The sequence below is a fragment of the Drosophila grimshawi genome, unplaced genomic scaffold, assembly GCF_018153295.1.
Source record: "Drosophila grimshawi isolate 15287-2541.00 unplaced genomic scaffold, ASM1815329v1 contig_311, whole genome shotgun sequence".
NCBI classification, from domain to species: Eukaryota; Metazoa; Arthropoda; class Insecta; order Diptera; family Drosophilidae; genus Drosophila; species Drosophila grimshawi.
In genome coordinates this window covers 26,769,714-26,791,384 of record NW_025063098.1, presented here as the reverse complement: position 1 = coordinate 26,791,384, position 21,671 = coordinate 26,769,714, and the positions used below count along the sequence as shown (strand labels likewise).

At 38.0% G+C, this 21,671-nt stretch overlaps 2 protein-coding genes across 2 annotated transcripts; both read right to left on the bottom strand.

Annotated features, from left to right (window-relative positions):
- Nucleotides 1-70: 70 nt before the first annotated feature.
- On the bottom strand, nt 71-12,006 carry LOC6568199 (myb-like protein Q). The gene is made up of 4 exons (XM_043214993.1): nt 11,937-12,006; nt 2,019-3,152; nt 621-1,845; nt 71-527 (listed from the first exon to the last, which is right to left on the bottom strand). Exons 1-4 carry the CDS (start codon nt 11,943-11,945, stop codon nt 466-468), a joined length of 2,430 nt encoding a protein of 809 aa, XP_043070928.1. The 5' UTR covers nt 11,946-12,006; the 3' UTR covers nt 71-465.
- A 5,832-nt stretch (nt 12,007-17,838) lies between these two features.
- Nucleotides 17,839-19,932, bottom strand: LOC6568481. Its single transcript, XM_001994328.3, has 3 exons — nt 19,620-19,932; nt 18,461-18,717; nt 17,839-18,381 (listed from the first exon to the last, which is right to left on the bottom strand). The coding sequence occupies exons 2-3, from the start codon at nt 18,588-18,590 to the stop codon at nt 17,930-17,932; spliced, it is 582 nt and encodes a 193-aa protein (XP_001994364.1). The 5' UTR covers nt 18,591-18,717; nt 19,620-19,932; the 3' UTR covers nt 17,839-17,929.
- Nucleotides 19,933-21,671: the final 1,739 nt, after the last annotated feature.

Here is a 21,671-nt window from a genome sequence, read left to right as displayed (position 1 = left end):
CTGTATATTTTAACATCAGTTTGTGTATGTTTTGTTGTACTTTATCATAAACTTTATTCACATAAAAATAAATAATTATTACATTTCGATATTTAGTTTTTGCTTTTGCATTTTTTGTTGTTTTTCCGCCAAGCAGAGCATTAAAATCGGCACGGCACAACCTGCTCAGATTCTCCCACTGCTTCGGTAGTCCTCGTAGCGTATTCATTATTATAGTAATGCTTATGCTTTAGAGTGCGTATTTACAAAGATGTTGCAAGAAGAGGAGCTTAATTAAATGGGGGTAAGTATGGAATAACGTCAGTCATCATTACAATGGATTGGTTTGATGGATTGGTGGTGCTGGTGTGTGCTGCGGGTAATTTTGGATGTGCGATTTGTAGGAGTGAGATTGATTGGCTGGTTGGTTGGTTGGTTGGTACACAGTTTGTGCTGGTGCTGGTGCAGTTTGGCCTCAGTAGGTGCTCAAAAGGCGCCATTGAAGTGCAGGTTTTGTGATGCAAATTGCGGTATGCCATGGTTGAGAGCTAAAACTTTACTAATTACTTTCAATTCTTCAAAATTTCTTAAATTGCTAAACTGACTTAAGTATTTTCTATTAAATCTATCATTTGGATTACCTGAGCTGGATGCCGCTGATGATGCCTGATGTCCTCCTCCTGTCGCTGATTTTGTCTGCTGCAGCAGTTGCTGCTGCTGTTGCTGCTGTTGCTGCTGCTGCTGCTGTTGCTGCAGATATTGCTCAGCATTTTGCTGCAACTGGCTGCTCAGGTGCGGCGTCAAGTGCTGACGATAGAAATTTTGATTATCCAGATTATTGTGCTGGCTAACAATGGTCGTGGCAAAGGAACTGCTCGGCTGTATCTCCACATTGTCATTATTATTCAGGCCAAAATTACCCACGCCCGATTCCTGGCGAAACAGCCGAGCACGATGTTGCTGCTGCTGTTGCTGCTGCTGCTGTTGCTGCTGCTGCTGTTGCTGCTGTTGCTGTTGCTGCTGTTGCTGTTGTTGCTGATAGAGCGCATTGCTTACATAGCTAGGAAGCAACAATTGTTGTTGCTGCTGTTGCTGTGATTGCTGAAACTGTTGATAATTATTCTGGGGCGGTGCTTGCAACAGAGACGCCTCCGCGGCCGCAAAGTTGAACTGATTTGAGGCTTGTAGCTGTAAATGATTGTTGTTATTGATGTTGTTTTGATTACTGTTGATGTTGCTGCTACTGCTGCTGCTGCTGGCAATGCTATTGGGGTTTTGGTTATTGCTGACAGCATTTTCCGCTGTTTTTTGCAGATTTTGTTGCAAATTTTGGAAAATTTGTTGTACCGCACTCGTTGCTGTTGGAAATTTCGGATAGTTATTGTTGTTGTTATTGTTATTGTTATTGCTGCTGCTGCTGCTGCTGTGCAGGGCAAATTTATGAGCCGCAACGGAATCGCGCAGCGGCAATTGCTGCTCAATTGGATATGTGGGATAGATAATGGTCTTTGTATGTGAACTGGGTATAAATTCAACCGAAGGTCTGATGGAGTAACCAGGCGAAGGTGGCTGCAGCGTTTGTATTGCCTCCAGTGATGCATGTTGTTGCTGCAGTTGCTGTTGTTGCTGTTGCAATTGCTGCTGTTGCTGCTGTGACTGCAGCTGCTGTTGCAGTGGCTGCAATGTGTTCGCCTGGTAGCGACTTTGACTCTGCTCCTCCAGCAGCCTCAACTGTCGCAATATTAACGCCTGTTGCTGCTGTGCCTGCAACTTGAGCTGATAGATTTGTTGCTCCAGTGCCCGCTGCCGCTCAATGATGTAGTTGTTGATGATGGGTGGTGCCACACTAGAGCTGGCCAGTGGCTCCTAGTCCAAATAATAAGATTAATTTCGAACATTTTTAAAACAAGAGCTTTATATCATTGTGCCATACAAAAGACTTTCGCAAAATTAAAACTTTGATTGCATAACTTTGATTTTGATTTTCAATTTGTTGTACTTTTTTAAATGTTCAGTGATTTCTGCTATTTTAAACTTACCTTCACGTAGTTGTTGTTCGAACTGCTGCTGCTTTGGAAAGCTGGCGTTGTGGGCAAACCCAACTGGTTGAAGTTCGACTGGGTTGTGCTGGTGCTGGTGGGACTCTGTGTGGTCAGTGGTGCTGCTGCTGCAGACAACTCCGACTCGAGCACACTCAACTTGGTGATGGTGGGTCCCAGTGGCAACTGTTGTGACTGGTGGGTGAAACCCGGCTGCTGCTGCTGCTGCTGTCCCTGCAGCAATGGGCGAAACTTTTGCGCTGTGCCACGTTCATCCAAGTCAACGGTAAATGCTGTTACTAACGGTGCCTCCTGTATGCGTATGTCCTGCTTGTCCACCAGCTCAATATTCTCCCCATCCTCATTGTGGGTGGGTCGTGGCGTTGTTGTCGTTGTCGTCGTTGTAGTACGGGGGATGCGACGCCTGGTGGTGCGTGGCTTTGGCGTTGTTGTTGTCGTCGTTGTTGTTCTAGGCGTTGTGCTTGTTGCTGCTGTTGTGGTTGTGCCTTTCTTCACGTTGCGTATCTCGAATTTGATCTCATGGCTGCCATCGTGTGCGATCTCATTGCTGCCCACAGAGCTGTCCACACTTCTAGTGAGCTGATGTGTATCTGGACCCACATCCGCATCTACTTCCAGATCCAGTGGTGTCTTTTCGGGAAGCAGCGTTGTCTTCTTCCACAGCTGGGAGCGATCGATGAAGGAGGAGAGCAACTGCTCCTGGGCATTGCGTTCGTCAAAGGTGGCCGTATAGAATTGAACAGTGGGCACAACTACAGCATCCGACGAGCTCGTGCTCTCCTCAAGTATCTCCTCACGCTCCCGTGGTGCTGGCACTGTGGTGGCCTCATTTCGTTTCGATGGGAGCGCCGTGGTCGGTTCTTCCTCATTATCGGAAATGCTTGAGGCTGTTGCCTCCTCCCGCTCCAGTTTATCTATTGCACGGAGAAGTGCCTGTCGAACCGAATAGTCCAGCTTTTGTATGGCCTCACGTGGAATAATCTCATTGCTCTCAGTACTGACATTCTCCACTGCCTCCGCCTCATCCTCGGCATTAACAGTTGTCAATTGGAGCAATAACGCCGTCAGCAATAGCGCCAGCAGCAACGCCCATGGCAGCGTATTGAGATGTCTCTGTGAATGGGCAGACGTACAAAGAGTTGGGTTTAGTTGTGGAGGGAGGGATAGATTACTTACATCCATCAGTCTTACAATTATGCTAATTAGCTTTTGGGCATGTAATTGAGGCATTTATTTTGATGGCCTAATTAACTTGGCTGAGCAAAACTAAGCACAAGACGCCTTATATCATATTTGTGATTTAGCATGGAAGAGTGCACAGTTCAAGCCTCATTTGAGTTAATGGCAATACCTTAATACACAAACTTGAGCAACCATAAACAGAGCGGACATTATAATAGTCTTGGAATATTTTAGATCATAAAAGGAAATGTTGCTTGCAAATATAATTATTGCTTGATGCAATGAATTACAATCACTGCAACGATTAAGTCAGTAAGTATAATATATATATATATAAGTATAATATTCCCTTCTTAATTCTATATAAAAAAGATTAAGAAGAAAGTGGGCAGATATGATGCGATAAAGATGTGAGAGAGCAACTAAACAAAATATGGAAAGAAATCATTACTTCTTTCTAGGGCGTAAATGTGGGCTTACGTGACTGTATCAATGAAAATGATAACACAATCAGTTTGAATTAAAAGAAATAAATAGTTTTAAAATATTTATTCCAAGGGAAGCAAATTTATTTAAGATTCGTCTGTTCATTAAGTTGTCTATTCACTTTTCTGCTTCGCAATGTTCACATATGATTTGTATGTACAAACTGAACAGCGCTTCAGTTTTGGCAACACGTTGATTGCTGAAACCCCCCAAAAAAATTAAATGAGTACCCGTATGAGTACTCGAACTCGTACTCGTACTCGTACAATCTGGCAATAGCGATGGCTAAGCTATCTTATCTAGGCATGTTCATCTTTCCGGCATTTGTAAAGACGGCAAATCATAACGCATTATAGTACGTAACCTGCCACAGAGATTTGCCAGTCAGCAAATGGAGGTTGCGGGGTTAGCTTAAAGCATTCAGCATGCAACTATGTTGAATGCTGCGTTGCCTTTACACAATTTGCGATTTTCAACAGCTTGACGATTGATTTCTGACCCTGGCTTTTGAATGTGGCTCGGAAACGTTTTTGTATTGCAAATTGCCTTGCAATGCTTATTTGGACGCTTGCTGAAAGTTTAGCCTAATTGTTGCATCAACAAGCGGTACGCCAATGCGCCACAGTTAATCCTCAAACAGCCGCAGTCGATCCACAGCGATCATTTCCAGCCAATGCAAACTTATCTGACCACCTGTCGCTCTCTAAGTGGGCCTGGTCTTTGCGCCCAAACTAAGTTTTCGGTTTCAGTTTTCGGCGTAGGATTTTGGTAGTCACGTTTCTGCCACTTGCCACTTGCCTCTTTTTTTTTTGTGGTGCCCCCAAATTTTACAGTTGTTGCTCGATTTGGTTGAGCATTGATTTCGTTTTGTCTGCACTTCAATTATTTGATGCAATGCAATGCGAAATCAGGCTCATTAGAAAAGCAAAACTAATCCAGAAATTTAGATAATTTATTGCAGTTTTCTATGTGCATTCGAAAAAAGTTGTTTCCAAATCATACAAATTACTATCAATGAAAATGTTGTTCGTCTAAAGTCAATTAAATTATATGACACCGGAAATGTTGCATAAGTGTGACAATTCTATTGCAAAAATGTGTTGGGAAATAATTTCGAAATACGCTATTATATCATTACATATCCTATTAGCAAATGCAATTTTATACAATTTACATGTACTAGTTGTTCATAAGGTACATATTTGAGGAAATAGTGACAAGTCTTCTACAATCAGTAAAATCATGCTAAAATATTAAATCACTCTCTCACACACTAAAAAAAGGGAAACTGAGATCCTTATTATTACATAAAGAGTCTAAGCCAACATTTTAAATAAATCATCTCATGATTCGTGGAAAAATAATAATTAATCTTTTTAATTTATTACTCTCTCATCAACAAGTTGTTCGCTTATTGCTTGATTTGGATTTCATTGGTTGCCACTTTCTATCCTCTTTGTGTTTTGGCCTTTTAAATCGCCGTTCGCATCTCTTTTGACGAGATCAATCAAATTTCATCATGACTTTGCTTTTTTCACACAAAGCGATGCAATAACAATATTAATTTTTCCGATTTAGCTTAAACTATGTTTTTTCTTATGTGGCTACTCCGCGGCGCAAGTTTAAGGGTCAAGTTCTGCAAAAGGCAAAAAAAAAGGTGAAACTCCTTGTTGAAAATTGCACTTTGACTGCGAATAAAAAGAAGAAAAAATATTCATTTGATGGGAAATAAATAGCAGTCAAAGAAATGTTTTACGTTGCTTTTATTATTTTTTGTTTGCTGCCACAAAATTTATTGCTGACTTTCTGTCTCTTAGGTCTGTCTCATGCCCGATTTGCTGTTTTCTTAGTTTTTTTTGCTCAAGTCTTTGTGTTTTTTCTTGTTTTGTTTTTTATTTTTATTTTTGGCAAATAAAAAGCCACAAAATCAATAGCGTTGTTGTCCGCCTAGCTCCTCATTTGCGTCAATTTCACCATGGAAATCATCACCGGCTTCAAGTCCAACGTTCATCAAGTCGTCAAGTCCACAATCGATTGCTTTGCGGCCGTCTTTCACGCTAATCAAGTTGCCAGCCTTATGCACATGCCTTTAAAAGTGGTAATCATCATAAATAGTAAAGCCCAAGTCAAGGCACTGGGAAATCTAGCGGCTACATTACAGCTAACTCTAGCTCGAAACTCAAAAACTAAAAGCTAAGCCAATGTATATAAATAAACATTTCTTCTATTTGTTTATTTGTTGTTAATAATTTTTTATTTGTTTTTTCAACATGGAAATACATCGCAAATAGTACTTTAAAAAAAAAAACTTGCAACTCTTTGCGGAAACATAATATTTACAAATGTTTCCTCTTCATTCACACAAATCATCATCAATGGCAGTTTTCTTTAAAGTTAAAATTAGAAAAAAGCGCAAAAAAGATTTTAAAAAACGTTAATAAGCCAAATATTTGTTTTTCTTAAAGGCAGTAAAATTTCGTAAAAACTTTAGATATTTTATCGTGTTTCCCATACTTTCTCCGCTGATATTTAAAAAAACTAAATCCGCGGATTATCTTACAATTTTTGGTATGCAGCAAGTAAATTTTTTTCGCGTGCGGCGCTTACATTAAACAAATGAATAAGCTGGCTAATAAATAATTTTTAATTACGCTTTATCCATCGCCTGAGTTCCGTAATACGCTCCGCACCCCTCACTCATATGCGGTAAGGTGTAAAAATGATTAAACAATCAAGCCAACTTAATGAATTAGCCATAAGCCAATTCACAAAATCCTCAGCTGCCTCTATATTTATTGTTCAGAGCGTGGGCTGAAATTGTATTTGCTGTTATTTATCATTATTTTCATTCCGAATGGAGCCAAACGGCGAGCGAAAAGTACCAAAACTTACATAATCATCTTCGAGTAAAGACGAAGCTTCACTTTCGTTGTGTGTAAGACTGGAAGACCCGTAGATTGAAAGAAGTGAAGACTGCCAAGACTGGGTAACCCAGTTTCATTGAAAAATGGCACCTCATATCTCTCTTATTGTCCAGTAATTTAAGCTGACAGCCATTGCTTGGGGGAATCTTGTGTCCCGCTTTGTGATTAATTTCACGCCCGCTGATCACCGCTCGACCATCTCGCATTTTTGCATTTTAACAGCTGCATTTTTACATTCTTCGTATTGCAATTGCTTAAGCACTCTGGACACCGTCCAGTGGCATCTGCAATCCACGCACTATTAAGCAGCTGCCACCAAGTCACTTGTAAATATGCAAGCACCTCATATGAAAACCTGATCTGAAAGTTGCGAGCGGTTTATCTGACTGGCTGACTGGCTGACTGGCTGCCTGGCTAGCTGGATGGGTAACGCAACCCTCCGATTGCTGCGCAAATTTTATGTTTGTTTGTTTATGCTTTATGTAGGCCAGCATAAATATTAATATTATTTTGTAAGCATCCAATCACAGCGTTGTCATAAAATGCAGCAATATCATAAATTGTAATAAAATATCATAATAACTTAAAGTGGTAATAACGTCTATTTCATGTGCCAGTCAGTTAACGCCCAAATCATTCGATTAGTGGCTATACAAAAATACAAGAGTGGGTAAAACCTTTTTAGCACATTCACAAAAAAAATAAATTGATAATCATCTACAAGCAGTAAAATTTAAACTGTATATAAATTATCACTACAGGAAATGAACTTTTACATAAATATATTAAAAATGTTCACGAAAATACGTTTGTACTTGTATTTCGTATTTGACTGTTCAATAATAAAAATACTAGAATTATAAGAATGATATATGCGAACTGATTTTGATTTTAAATTTGCAATTTAAAAGTTAAAAAATATTGAGAAGCACTTAAAACCAAAGTTGAACTATTTTGGATAGGGCTTAATCTGATTTAAACTTAATTGCTGACCATGCTCGAGATATCTACAAAGAAGTTGTTTGTTGCAACGTATTCTCTTAAGCTTTTATATTTTTCTCAGCGTGTTCAGGTTTCCATTTAACTGTTTGGGCAAAAATTGACTATGATTGAGATTGCCCAATAAATTTGTTATAGTATTTTACGAGTTTTTAACTGCCTTTGTTGCTACCATGTTTCGTCGTCCAACCAATGCCCAGTCCCATAAAACATCATGTAATTGTTGTTATTGTGTATGTGTGTGTGTATGTGTGCACCTGTCCACCCATATCTATAACAAGCGGGAGACATTTGCATAATTTCACACTAAAAAATCAAATCGGAGACGAGTCGCTCGTTGGCAAGTGGGTTCCTCCGTTGGTTTGTCAAGAGATTTGTTTTTTCTTTTAGCCCAATGATGATGGCTGTGTTTTGACATGCCAACGATCTCTTGATTGGCATCTGTGCATTGGGCAATAGGTTTATAGGTATTGAATTTATTCATACGGTATTCATTGCTTGTTACAATTCATTTAAGATCCATTTACATATTTATGTGCATTTAATTGAGTTTTGGTTTCGTTTTGCTCGTTTAGCTATAGCCACGGATATATAAATATGTATATCAGCGATACGCAGATCATTTTGCCACTTCACTCCTCATTGTCTTTATGCTAAGCATTTTGGGGAACTGTGAACGTGCAGCAGAAACAAAAGTTTCGACTTTTGTTAATTGAACAGAGGTCAAGTTTGCCGATGGGGCCGATAACGAGCCGAAGTTCAAGTTGAAAATCGTCAAATTTGACATGTATGCATGTATTGATGGGCCTTTGATCAAATTCAATACGAATAATGATAACAACAGATTAGATAATGGCTTAAGACCTATTTGCTCATCGATTTGAAGTAGACCTTAAGCGAAGAGCTAACATTTTAATCTTTGGTGATTGCTCAAGCTAAAATGCAAGCTATTTCATAATGAAAATAAAAAAATAATACAAAATTACCAATGGGCGCGAATTACAAAAAATTTACAAATAGTGAAAAAAGTTGTTTAGTTGTTGTTTTTGCCTGTTATTTATTGTTATTTTTTTTTAGGCGGGCGCCTTCGCGTAATGTTTGCCCATTGTTTGCGCGTCTTCGAGGAGCAATTCGATGGGCGAATGAGAAACAGAAGGCGAAGGCAAACCTTTTCTTTTTCTTCACTTTGCTGATGTTGCTGATGTTGGTTTGTTTTTTTTTTTTTGTTGCTGTTTCCATCTAATGGCACGTTGAGGTAAAAATGCAATGTCAATGGCATTCGGCACTCGGCACAGCACAGTTCGCAATCCGCAGTCGGTACATGGGCAATTTTGGTTTCACTTTTATCGACGCCAGAGTATCTGGCTTTTAGGAAGAAGAAGACGATCGAGTTGGCCTCATCGTCATTTGCCCACCTCAAGTGGTAAATGTGTGGTTGTTGTTGTTGTTATTGTTGCCGTTGCTGTGGCTGCTGTCGCTTTGTTTTGCTCATATTGTTGCATTATTATTATTATTATGTATTATGTAAAATCGCTTACATTGTGTGCAGCATCGTGTGCCACTTACATTTTAGATATTTTACGTACACTCTGTGAGAGAGGGGAACTGGAACTGCTGTTGACCTTTCAGCACACTAATAATAACAACAATAATAACTCCTCGTCAAGTCATCAAAACGTTTAACGTAATATGAAGAGGGTCATACAAAAATAACAAAAGACTTAGGCAACGAACTTGCCACCCGCCACAATTCGAAACTTTTGTTGTGTGCTCACAATTATGCAGAGCGTACTTATTTTAGATTTATTAACGTGCACTGTCAAATACATTTTCAACAAGTAAAATTTATGCAAAGACGACGCTGTCGTCGGATACGGTTATGGATATGCATAGGGATATTTTATGTATGAGTGCATGCGATGCAACTTAAAGTCAGGTGTCGGTTTCAGTGTCTCTTCGATTTACGTGAGCAAAGCAAACACTTTTGGCATGGTAAATTGTTATTTTGACAGTTGCACAATTTCGTGCAGGGCCTGTGGACGGATACAGATCTTTAGACACGACACTTGCATTTATCTCAGCAGGCGAACTAACTCTGACTGTGTGTCTGAGTGTGCGGTCGTTTTTGAACTCATGAATTGAATACCTTGTGAATGAACCGAACGTGAGTGAGTGTGTGTTTCGCTTTTACTTTGAATTTAATTATAATAAACAACACTTTTGGAATGCCTTGTAGCCGTAAAATTGCGAAAAAAGTTGCGCAAGCATATTGCATGACAGATGGCAATACCCTCTATATGTATATAAGCATATCCCTTAAGAGATTCTAAGAACCAGATTTGAGAAAAATCATATATCTGTTAAAGAAACATAATATTTTGTTTACTCTATGCATACAAATATTATTTCTAATTTATGATTCAAAACTTAAAGAATAAGAGAGAAGACAAAAGTTATTCAGATTAAGTTTAGATACAGGGTACCTATTGGTAGTCTCTTTCTAATTGTTGAGTTTGTGTTTAGCAAGATATTATATATGATACCATCATACTATTTACATATTTCGTTCCCCTAATTAATTAAAATCTGATATTGTTTATATCATTGTCTTTCAAATGTGGGAGTATTTTTTTTTCTAAATTATTGTGGTATTTGAATGATTTTCGCGTGTCTTACTTATTATTGTAAAGGTCATGTTTTTGTTGCAAGCACGACGAGCACTCTCTGGGCACAGTTGGATTTACAAAGATGATTTATGTGGCAGTTTGCATCTAATTTTGGCTGCTTGGTGAAATCAGCAATTTTGCAAGGAAGAGATCATAAGACACATAATCAATTTTAAGTATTGTCAAACTGCAATTATGCAATGAAGATAAAAGTGAAATTTTATTGCATGTCAACACCAACAGACCAACAGACCAACAAACGACAGACCAACAAACGACAGACTACAGATGCGTTTTTATTTTGCGTTTTGGGACGTCTTCTCTGATGAGTTGCCGCCTGAATAGCTGGCTGGATGGCTGGACTGTCAGACCGCTGGACTGGCTGCTTTTGGTCAGCATCCAGTTGGCAACTCTCAACTTTGCAACAGGTCGCCAGCAGCGGTGGCAGCGGCAACAACATCGTTTTGTGACTTTTTTTTTTTGTATATTATATAAGCTTTAATGGGATAAACTTGGGTGTTTCTTTTAATGGATTGGTTGGCAATGGTTGCGTGGCATTGCGATGTTAATAAAAGTACCAAGTTAAAGAACCGGAAAAAGTTTAAAAACGTATTTGCCATTCGATAAAAACTAGATTGAAGTGTAAACCACTTTATTTAGTTTAAAGTAAAACAAAACTGCGGTCTACCAACAAACATTAATCGTCAAAGTATCTCCTTTTATTTGTGGTAAATGTTTTTTTCTGGTTTATTTAGCTCTGAGGTAAAGTGGATTGTTGATAATCTTTATGCATGATTGTAACTTAAGCTATGATTAATCTGTAAACCAAATGAGCTCCACATGTCGCTAATTAAATAGTTTTATTGCCCCGTGGGGTATCACCGCTCTGAAATGGAATCATTAAATAGCATTAAAAACCCATTACACAAATGACTTGGCATGCAAATCAAATGACTTTCCATAATTCGATCTGGCAAAAAAAGGAAATACAACAAGTGTAAATATGCAAATGTCTTTGCACTATGTATATGATCATCCACTGATGGATTTGCTTTGCTCATCAAAACTCCCACACTCTGTAGTATGCTATGACTTTCGACGTGCCAAAACTGGGCGTTTCTGACTGGTGGATTTTTTGATTTATGATCATAAGAGTACGCATGTGCATATATTTATTTTTTTTCAACTTGATTAAGACATATGTAACACATGTAAGCACGCTCCTCTACTTTCCTGTTTAATCATCTTATAAGTTTCTATAGTTTTTCGTTGCAGTTGATTACAATTAAGTTATTAACTTATTAATTCGCTTGTGAACATCTTAGTAGCATACAGTGAAGAGAAAGATTGTGTTATATTAATTATGTATAAAGGGGATTGTTGAACATTGTACAGCCAAAAAGTAATTAGCAATTCCATTGCGAGAGTGATTATCTAATTGATTGAAAATAAAATTGAGAAAAGCATCGTTTGATCCATAAACAGCATTTAATCAATTTTAAGTTTTTAGGTAGAGTATTCCTTGGGTTGAGTGCTTACTTAATGAAACATTATTAAGTGATTCATTAAATAATTAAGTAATTTATCCACAGTACTATTCTAATAAAATATATTGATTCATAGCCGCAAGTGTCACTCACCACAAACATTTTTTGCTTGCTATATAAGCAATCCAATTTTTTGCCAGACGTTTCGTATTTCAATGGAAACTAATTAAACGCGAATTAGTTTTTAACCCCTTTTGGGTAATTGTTAGATGCACAGTTTCTTATATAAATTTATTAATGCTGTAATGGTCAGAGGTAAATTTCATTTCAATGGCTCAATTCTTGTAACGAGTCTTTCTCGTTGCACTTAATTTTTGGTTTATTATTTTCGTTTAGTTGCAAAAATTTCGAATCGTTATTATCAAATTAGCGAACGCTTCACACTGAGAGGAGCACCAACATTCGGTCAAAAGATCGATAGTTAGCTGCTTCTTATCTCTCGCGTTGGTTTTTGTTTTGTTTTTTTATTATTATTATTATTAACTTTTTTTGTGGTGTTTTTTTTGGGGGAGAAGCTGAATGCGGCTGGCCGCTAACAAACAACAACTGAACCGACTGAACGCTCGCTGCAGACTGAACCCGAAGCGCAAGCGTTCAATTTTTGAGGTTTCCCTCGCCTGCCTCAACGGACCAAGTTGCTGAAGATGCTGCCGCAATGTTGCCAGAGCGTTGGCGGCGACTGTGACGGCAACGGCTACGGCAACGACGACTGCGCCGTCGACGTTGGCATCAATGTTGCCAACTGTTGATCATGTTTAAGACTGTGGCTGCCGGCCTAATGAATGAAAGCTACGTTTTGCTTGCAGACCTATTGTCTTATGTTGTTGCCTTTTGGCTACTTATAATAAAAGTGGCCCTTATGGGCTTTTTGAACTTGGGTCTGGAGTGCAACTGGCATTGCAAATTAAATCATCGCAACGCCTTACATGATGCAATCTCATAATCAAGCCATTCTATCAATGTTAAGCAACTGTTATTTAATTAAGCTTTTCGTTTGGTCTTTATGCGTGTCTCATTTTGACAACTTGGCAGATGTCGCGTCATTGGCCACTTTCCAATTCGACTTGCTGCGGCTGTGTTTTTATGACGCTTGGAAGTTATTTAACCACAGACGGCCCCATCTTCAGTTTTGGACTTTAGCTTCGCGTGGCCAAAACAACTGGTTTTGGCCATGCCAAAATCCTTGCCTGCAGCGTTGGCCAAACCATTAATGATCCAACCAGACAGCTAAAGAAAGGCCAGCGGGAACACGAGCCACAGTTCAAACTGGCCAAGGCTTCAACTGCGGCTTCAACTGCGACTTCAACGGCGTCTTCAACTGGCTCTGGCTTCCGCCTGTTTTGTCTACAACAATTTCGGGCCAATTCGTTGGAAAAATTTCTCTCAAATTAGCGCCATTTGGGTACGCAAATTAGCTCAACTATCGACTACGCACAGTGGCCACACACATTTCCGTTTTTCTTGACCATTTCCTCTAAGCTCATAGGCTTAAGCGTCCATTTGCACAATGAAGTGTAAACAAAGTCTGCATTTGTTTTTTTGGTATTGCTGCATGTGCTTTTTATTTGCTTTGCTGAACTGTTGACTAGTTCAACTGTTGGCCAAGACTTCGTGTTCAGCTTATTAATGCGCTTTGATGCGGCTTTAATGCACTTTTGATGTCAGATCATTCAACGGCACCTCAAAGCCCCGCAACTCTTGACCATGAATTAGGTCCACAAAGTAAAAAAATGAAGAAAATTCAGGGAAGCTATAGCTTTGAATACCCATTATTATATAATTAAATGATTGATAATTGCTTGATAACAAAACAATATTAAATCCAATAATAAAACACATCATCAGATATTATAATATTATTACTATTAGAAATTAAAGAAAAAAACAAAATATATTAACTTAAAAAAATAATATAGAATTATATATTATACATATTTAAATAATATAAATAACATGACATTTAATATAAAAATATGACATTTATTATCATAAAGAAATAATACATTATTTCTATTACAGCATATAACAGAAATATTAACAAAATATTCGAGTTGATTTTTTCAATGTTTAAGGGATGGATACAACCTTCAATAACCATTAGTTTGTAATATATTTTGGTCACGGGCTTACCACTAGATTAAAATTGAAAACACGATTATTTGCCGAAACTTACATACAAATTCCCGCTGTTAGATCTTTGCTTTAAGCAAATGTTAATTGAAGCTCTCTAAGATTAAAGAGGGGGATACCAATTTTAACTAATTTATTATCAATACTATTTTTCGTAATCATATAGCAATAATAAGAGATAATACTTTTGACCCCGAATGCGTTGCAAAGTTCGTAATAAAGTGCGAGTGCTTCATCGCCAGTTGGAAGTTGGTTGTGAAACGATTTGCTGGCATTGCTGAGATGTGCACAGCTCTTCCGCTGTCGAGCCTCGCGGCAGAGGCAGAGGCAGTGAACAGCACTGCTGCCTCAAGGAAACGTGCCACATAACCACCACAGTCAACACAATCAATAGTTGAAGCCGGCGCAAACACAAGCATAAACACAAACACATCATTTATCGCATAGTATTATTGGTAGTATTTGCAAAACGAATTTTAAGGCGCAGCCAGCACCCCAAAAACTAAACATCCAAGTTGAGGCAGCCAAAAATAAAAAAGAAATAAGAAATCCATGCCATATACCACTGGAAACCTGCTTTCTTCGTCGTGACTTTTGATATTTGCACGGAGCCGCATCGCATTATGCGCTTTTGAACCCGTTTGCACCCTTTTCCGTTTACCGCCTTATCGCACATGTATCGCATATGCGTTTCTCCGGTGGGATTCAAACAAATTTTCAATTTGACTCTTGGCCAGGCAGCCAACTAGGGTTTTTGGCATTTTGTGCATTGAACAAATTTTGATTGTGGCCCAAGTGCTGCAAGTGGCAATGTCTGTCCAGAATCCGCATCACCTCACCTGGCAGCAGCAGCAAAAGCACCAGCTCCACCAGCTGCACATGACTTCAAATCAACTCCAACTCTGCAGGCTGAACGTGATCTGCGTTTTTGGCTACTTGTTTGCCATCACTGTAAAATTGAAAATGCCAACTAACATTCGCATCCATTTGGCTATGGATAATTTCTTAATGAAGTTTTGCGGTTGGCGTGCTGATACATTTTGAAAGAGATTCGAATACCCTTGCAAAAGGTACTTTATCTTTGCTGAGAGATGTGCAACAAGACTAATTAGGTTGTGTTGCTCCCCTTGTCCGTATTTGTAAATTATAAATACTTCTGAACCATTATATTAATAATATATAATTATATCATAATACGTAAAACCTAAAATGAAAAATATTTAATGTTAGTAAATTTTGCAAATGTTTATATTAATTATATGCTTCCTGTGGTTTTCAGATTTGCATTAATAAATTATCAATTATATTTTAGTAATTATACAACAAATACATAAATTTTTTAATATTTGGCACACCAATAACTACCGTTTTAGTGGGTGTTCCCCGGTGTGTGTATCTTTGACCACGTGTCTGCATAATCTTCCCATCAATGCGATTTTGAGGTTCGTCATGGCGTCTTTATTATGACATGCGCTTGTCAAAATGCCTCATCAAGTTCCTCAGTCAGAAACGCAGCCAATCGTGTATTTATATTTATTGGTGGCAAATTAAACGAGCGATCGAACCGTTTGGAAGTCGACTTGGCTACATATAAGTGGCACAAAACAATTGAGAAATTTGTTAAAAAATATGATATGATGGTTCATATTCGGTTGGAATAAGACGACAAAAAAAATATAATCGTAGATAAGACAAAGGCCTTTGTGTATTAAATAAACATGTCAATAAGAGCAGCCGCTAATAATTTGAAATGCAAATAGAGAAATGAAATAGCAATGGATCCATTGATACAATCGTTTAAGGTGTGAAATATAGATGGCTTACTGCAGACGAGGGGGGATCAGATAATACACAAACAACACACAAACACACACATACACAACATGTGCCAACGCATTTTGGGCTCATTTGCATTTGCGTTTTTGATTTGGGATTTGAATTTGAGTTTAAGTTTGAATTTGGAGGTCATCATCATCATCTCCGCATAGACGCATTTAATACGGATCTTCAGCTTTAGCTTCAGCATCAGCTTTGGGTTCGCTTTCAGTTGCCATATGGTTACGTCCATTCCAGATTATACGAAATGGGTTTTTAAATAAGCTAAATCAATCATTTGGCAGCCGGTTAATTGTCTGCCACGCTGTGGTCACACCCGCGGCAAGGGCAGCTGCAGCTTGACTTTTGATACTACGTGATACTGGCTATATTGTCTTGTTAGGCTACTGACAAGCTAGGCATTTATAGGCAGCATTCCATTGTTCGACCAACTGAACTCATGAACCATCAACTGCCATTGGCTATTGATTGTCTGCAGCTTAATGCCATGCGAGACATTTGTCTTCAGTTCACTGTCATTTCTTGAAATGGGCCTCGGCAAGCTTTGATATCTGTTTATAGAAATTGTTGAAATACTCAAAGTAGGACTTGGATCATGATTGAATAGCTTGGATTGACATATATATTCAGCGTACCATATATGATAAGATAGCACACTTAGACACACCCATTATTCAGTAGGCATTCAATTTGTTACAGACGCAAGTCAGAAATAAAAAAATTTACTAACTTGTTTTACCCATTACTGTAAAGAAATAATATAAAAGCAACTGACATCTGTAGGGTCACGAAAGCAGCACTTTTCTTGAACATAATTTGGTTTTTAACTTATTCAATTATTGGATGTAACATAATATATTATATTAATCTTAAATCCCCACAAAATGGTCATTCTAGTTCTCTTAACTTTTAATGGTTATTATGGATTGGTTCTCAACTGACAACTTTTTAGAAATGAAAATTAACTTCAATTGAATGTTTCTTCTAAACCATAGTTTTGCTTCTTTTTTTTAATTTACAATTTTTAGCTACAACTTAAACTAATTTTCATAGAGTTCTCATAAGCAATATAAATATAGACTTGGTTTGACCCAATGATTCCTTCTTCTATACATACAGTGTATGATATATAAGTAGTCAGACAAACAAACAGTCAGGTATTGCACAAAACCACCACCCACATTTTCTCTTGTTCAAATATAAATTGATTAAGATTTATGTTCGCAATTAAAATAGGTGAAAATTGAATTATAGAATAATTTGTTATAGCCGATTATATAAGTTAACTTTCTACCAAGCCCACTTAATTAGAATTTCGTTATGTTTGCATTAATTTCACACCACGGAGAAAAAGCAATCAATAATGATGTGAATTTACAGCCAAGACTAATAAACAACAAAAAGCGAAGTTGTGATCGTTAATTATGAACGTGCATGGGGCCACTCTGTTCGGCCCAGCCAAGCCCAGCCATGCCCCGAAATTGACCTGTTTGGTTTTTATGTAACAAAGTGTCGATTCAACTAATAATATCATAAATCTTATCCAATAATTTCTTTGCTCGTTTTGTTTTTGGTTTTATTTTATTGCAGCAACTTTGTGCACTTTGCTTTACATATTTCGGAGATTTCCTGTTCCTTAGGTGATTATCATTTCGGAGCTCAGAGACCCCCCGTAAACCCACAATATGTTAATGGCTAGTGCCTGAAGCGCCACAGAACGCCCACCTGTGCTGACTGCGTGTGAAAACTTTAAGCCAAAAACAAAAGATTTTGGTTTGGGGCTTTCCTCTCCATTTGCTATTTATGTTAAGCCGATCTATTGTTATTTTGGGGCTCTTCTTTTGTCATACGAGACGAATAGAGTGATGAACAAGGTTGCATAGATGACAGTTTGTTTTCAACACATCTATATATATGGTTTGGCTTTATTTGCTTTTGAAAATAGTATTAGTACAATATGAAAACTCTCTACGCATACACACATACACATATAAAAATTCATAAATTACATTATTTAAAATATTTCATAAGAATATAAATATATAATTTGGCTGTAGAACTAAAAACAGATTGATTCGACTGTAGCGTTTCATTTCAATTTGGCAGCTTGTTAACGTGACTCATAGCTGACTGTTTGCCAGATGATTATCGATCACCACCTGAATAATTCGCATACAATCACGCTGTCTGGCAATGGTATTATCTATCAGTTGCTCTATAAACTGGCTAGCTTTGATGTTCGTATTCGGCGGTATATCCTGAGTGCAGCTGATGTACTTGTTAAAGATCTCCGTATTTAAGGATGTGGCCAAATATTTTTCGCTCTCGTCTTGCTGCAGCAGCTTGTTCAGCACCTGGGCGGCAGTCAGCAGTTGGTCCCTGTTCTTTTGATAAGCACGCATCTCCTGCAAGTTGCCATAATCCACGCTATTCAGCTGCACATACCGGTTCCCATCCCCATCCACGTCCCCGACGCCATTCCCGCTTCCATCTCCGTGCTTGATTGCCTTTTTTGTAAGCAGCTGGCGTATGTGATATTTGCGTTCCGTTACAAAGTTGCCCAGTAAGTAGCCTGTGAAGCAAACAAACAAGACTCATTAGCATATCCCCTAGTCCTTGGCATCCCCACAGTCAGAGCCCTCGTCACCCACCTGATATAAGCATAAAGAAGCCAATGGTGAGGAGAAGTGAGGCGCAGGTGCGCTTTGAAATATATTCGCGGTATTCACGCGAGCTGCTGTTGGCCCTCACAGCCGTCTCATAGCTGAGCACCTGATGCATTCTGAGTTTACTAAGCTTCTGTGGTTCTTATATCGTATTTAGTTTAAAGATACTGTTTGGAACATTTTGTTATATCGATTGTACTTTGTATCAAGTCGAATTTCAGTTAAGCATCCTTTGAAAGCAACTGCAGAAGTAAATAACAAAAATATTGTTAAATTAAAATATTATCCATTAAATGGAGTTCAATAAACCTGGTCCATGTTTACCCATACTAAATATATGACATTAATATATGCATGATTTAATGATAAATGTTCAACTGGAAAAGCTTTTATCGTTATTAAAAATTAATTTGTGGTCTGTAAATACAACTGTCAGCCCATGAATATATTATAATCATTATTCATGTCCACATTATATTTCTGCTCAAGTTTGGGGACTCTATCCAACAAGCAATAAATTTAATGCCAACGTTAAAATTCAATACGAATTCTTGCAAAATACAAAATAAAAATATTTTTGCAAAACAATTTCATAATCAACACCAAATGCAGACCCCTCGATAGGAATTTAGTTTGATATATGGAGAAAATTGGTATTTTAGTTGTGCCAGGGACACCCACACCACAGCTACAGAAATGAGCGAAATCTTGAATGTGGCCTGGGCCCGGTGGCATGTGGCAAGCAATAAGCGAGGGAGGGCAGACAATAAATAATAGCACGTATTTTCCAAATTGATAGCATACGATTAAAAAGGTAATGCAAGGAAAAATATATAAATTGGCAGATAGCATTGTGTACTAAATGCTAAACTTAAAATTTGCCAAAAGTTTTGTTTCGATTACTATCTGAATTTTTCGTAATATATTTATTTACTTTCATAAAAGTTAATTCTTTAAAGTAACAAATGATTTCATACATTCCCAATTCCCATGGAAATTATGAGCCTCCATATACCCAAAGGATAGTCAGTGAACTCTGTCAGCTAGCAAAACAAACATATTCACAGGATAATAATGCACAATAGTACATCCTGTGGCTGCAATCCTTTGAGTTGTTCACGCAGCCAAAGGCACTTTCACTTACCCAACTGTGGAAACAAACAAGAACCGTTGCCTGTTCAGCTCCTACAGATATCCCGCAAACAATTGCATGTAATTGTTTTTGCCACTGAAACTTTTCTATTATTCTGTTTTGTACTTTATCGCTCGATGCTCCCCATACATATAAGAGTATATGTATGTTTATATACAGAGTATTATGTTGTTTACACTTGAATGGGTTTTTTTTGTTTCCTTTTTTCTTTGGTAAATAAGAAAAAAAATATATAAAACTAGAAATATACAAATGTCCCGCAACAGTGTTCACCGTGCGCGTTTTATCCTTTCGATTTGCTAGGTGCGTTCGCCTGGCCACCAAGTTGTGCACTGAGCGCCTGCCATAGAATGACATCGGCTTTAATAGCCGCCAACGAAAGGTGGTGAATTTCCCCTGTTGAACTCCTGTAACTAACGCTTACGCTTACGGCTGCTTTTTCCTTTCCATCGTTTGGGTCAAGTTGAGATGCGGCTATTTTCAAGTAGTTCTCCGTACAAAAATAGAACGGCTACATTAAATTCATGACTAATGACCATTTTAACTTTAACGCTTGCACCTTTGAAGTCATATCGATTGCAAACAGCTGTATAGAGCATAGACTAGTGTATATAATAGTAGTTGATATTTGCAAATACTTACACTATGTTAATCTCATCGTTTGTTCTCTTCAACCCGAGTGTTCGCGGTCTTTTGTTGCCTGCAACTCGCCTACTTCAAGAATATCACATGCAACTCGTTCGCTTCTGCCTTCACCTGACACTTAAAATGCAAAAGGGGAGCTGTGCTTAAATAAGTTTACATTTTTACTTTGATGTTGTCGCTAACCGATTATTTCAGGTATTTAAAGTACTTGATTGCATTGGAAGAGACACGCAAATTGATTCCTGGTTACTACTTAACTTAAAGTTAATTATGTTTTATGTTTTAAGTGTGCCGCATATTCTTATAATCACTGTCAACTGCATTTTGAATGAAAATGTAACAAACCATCCTGGCATTTTCCACTCATATTACACCTTACAATTGAATCTTTACATCATTTTGCTATTGTGTATTTTTTTGGTATGGCAATGTTTAGTAGTGTTTCGGCTATTCTCAGGTCTTTCTATTTTAATCTCACAATTTTTTTGCCATTATAAAAGCTTATATTTATTTTAATTTTATTCTAATGTCTCTAGTATCTGCCTGGTAAAAATAAATCAAGTAATTGTTATGAAAAAAAAATTGTGAGTCTTGGCAAGCAAAAGTTGACCCCGCCTCTAAAGTTGTTCCCATATGATAATTGTTGTTATAGCTGTTGCTGGCTGTTGCTGAAGTCAGTGAAAGTGCAACTTGTGCTAACAAGCAGCAAAACGACTGCTGCCGCTCAAGGGCTGAAAGATACATTTCGCTCGCCTACAAGGGCCTACTGAAGCGAAAGCCTAGCTGACAACGAACGTTGCGGGAGGTGCAATGGGCAAGGGGCAAGGGGCGGGGAGTGCGGTGGGCTGTGTTCTTCTGGAGGCCAATGTTTTATTAAGTGTAACAGCTTTCGCCACGCTCTGTGCGCCCTGCGCACGCAAATGGCCACCTAAGTAGAGGGAAACGGGATACAAGTGAGGACTACTTGCATGCGATTTGTGTGAGCTTTATTTAGTGCAGCTGACGATGGCGAAGTATTATTAAGGCATATGCAGTGGGAACTAGTTCATTTCGTTCTTATACACAATTTGAAAACTTAAAGAGACTGAAAGTTCTTTGACTCAAAAATAAAAGATTCCATGGCATTATTTGTACATATAGCGTATTTATTCCTCCAATAAATGCCCTTATACCTTAATAGAAGTATAGGCAGAAAACAAACAATGATGCCTTTTGAAATATAATGTAAACTATTTTAGCTTTCGCTTTAGGAAAATATAGCATGTACCACATCCATTCCTTTGCATCAATTCTATTCAAAATGTTTTCAGTGCACATTACGTATACATAGAAATTCTCATTTAATTAAAACCGATCCATCACCTCAACAACGACCCACTCATTCGCAATCGTAACTTT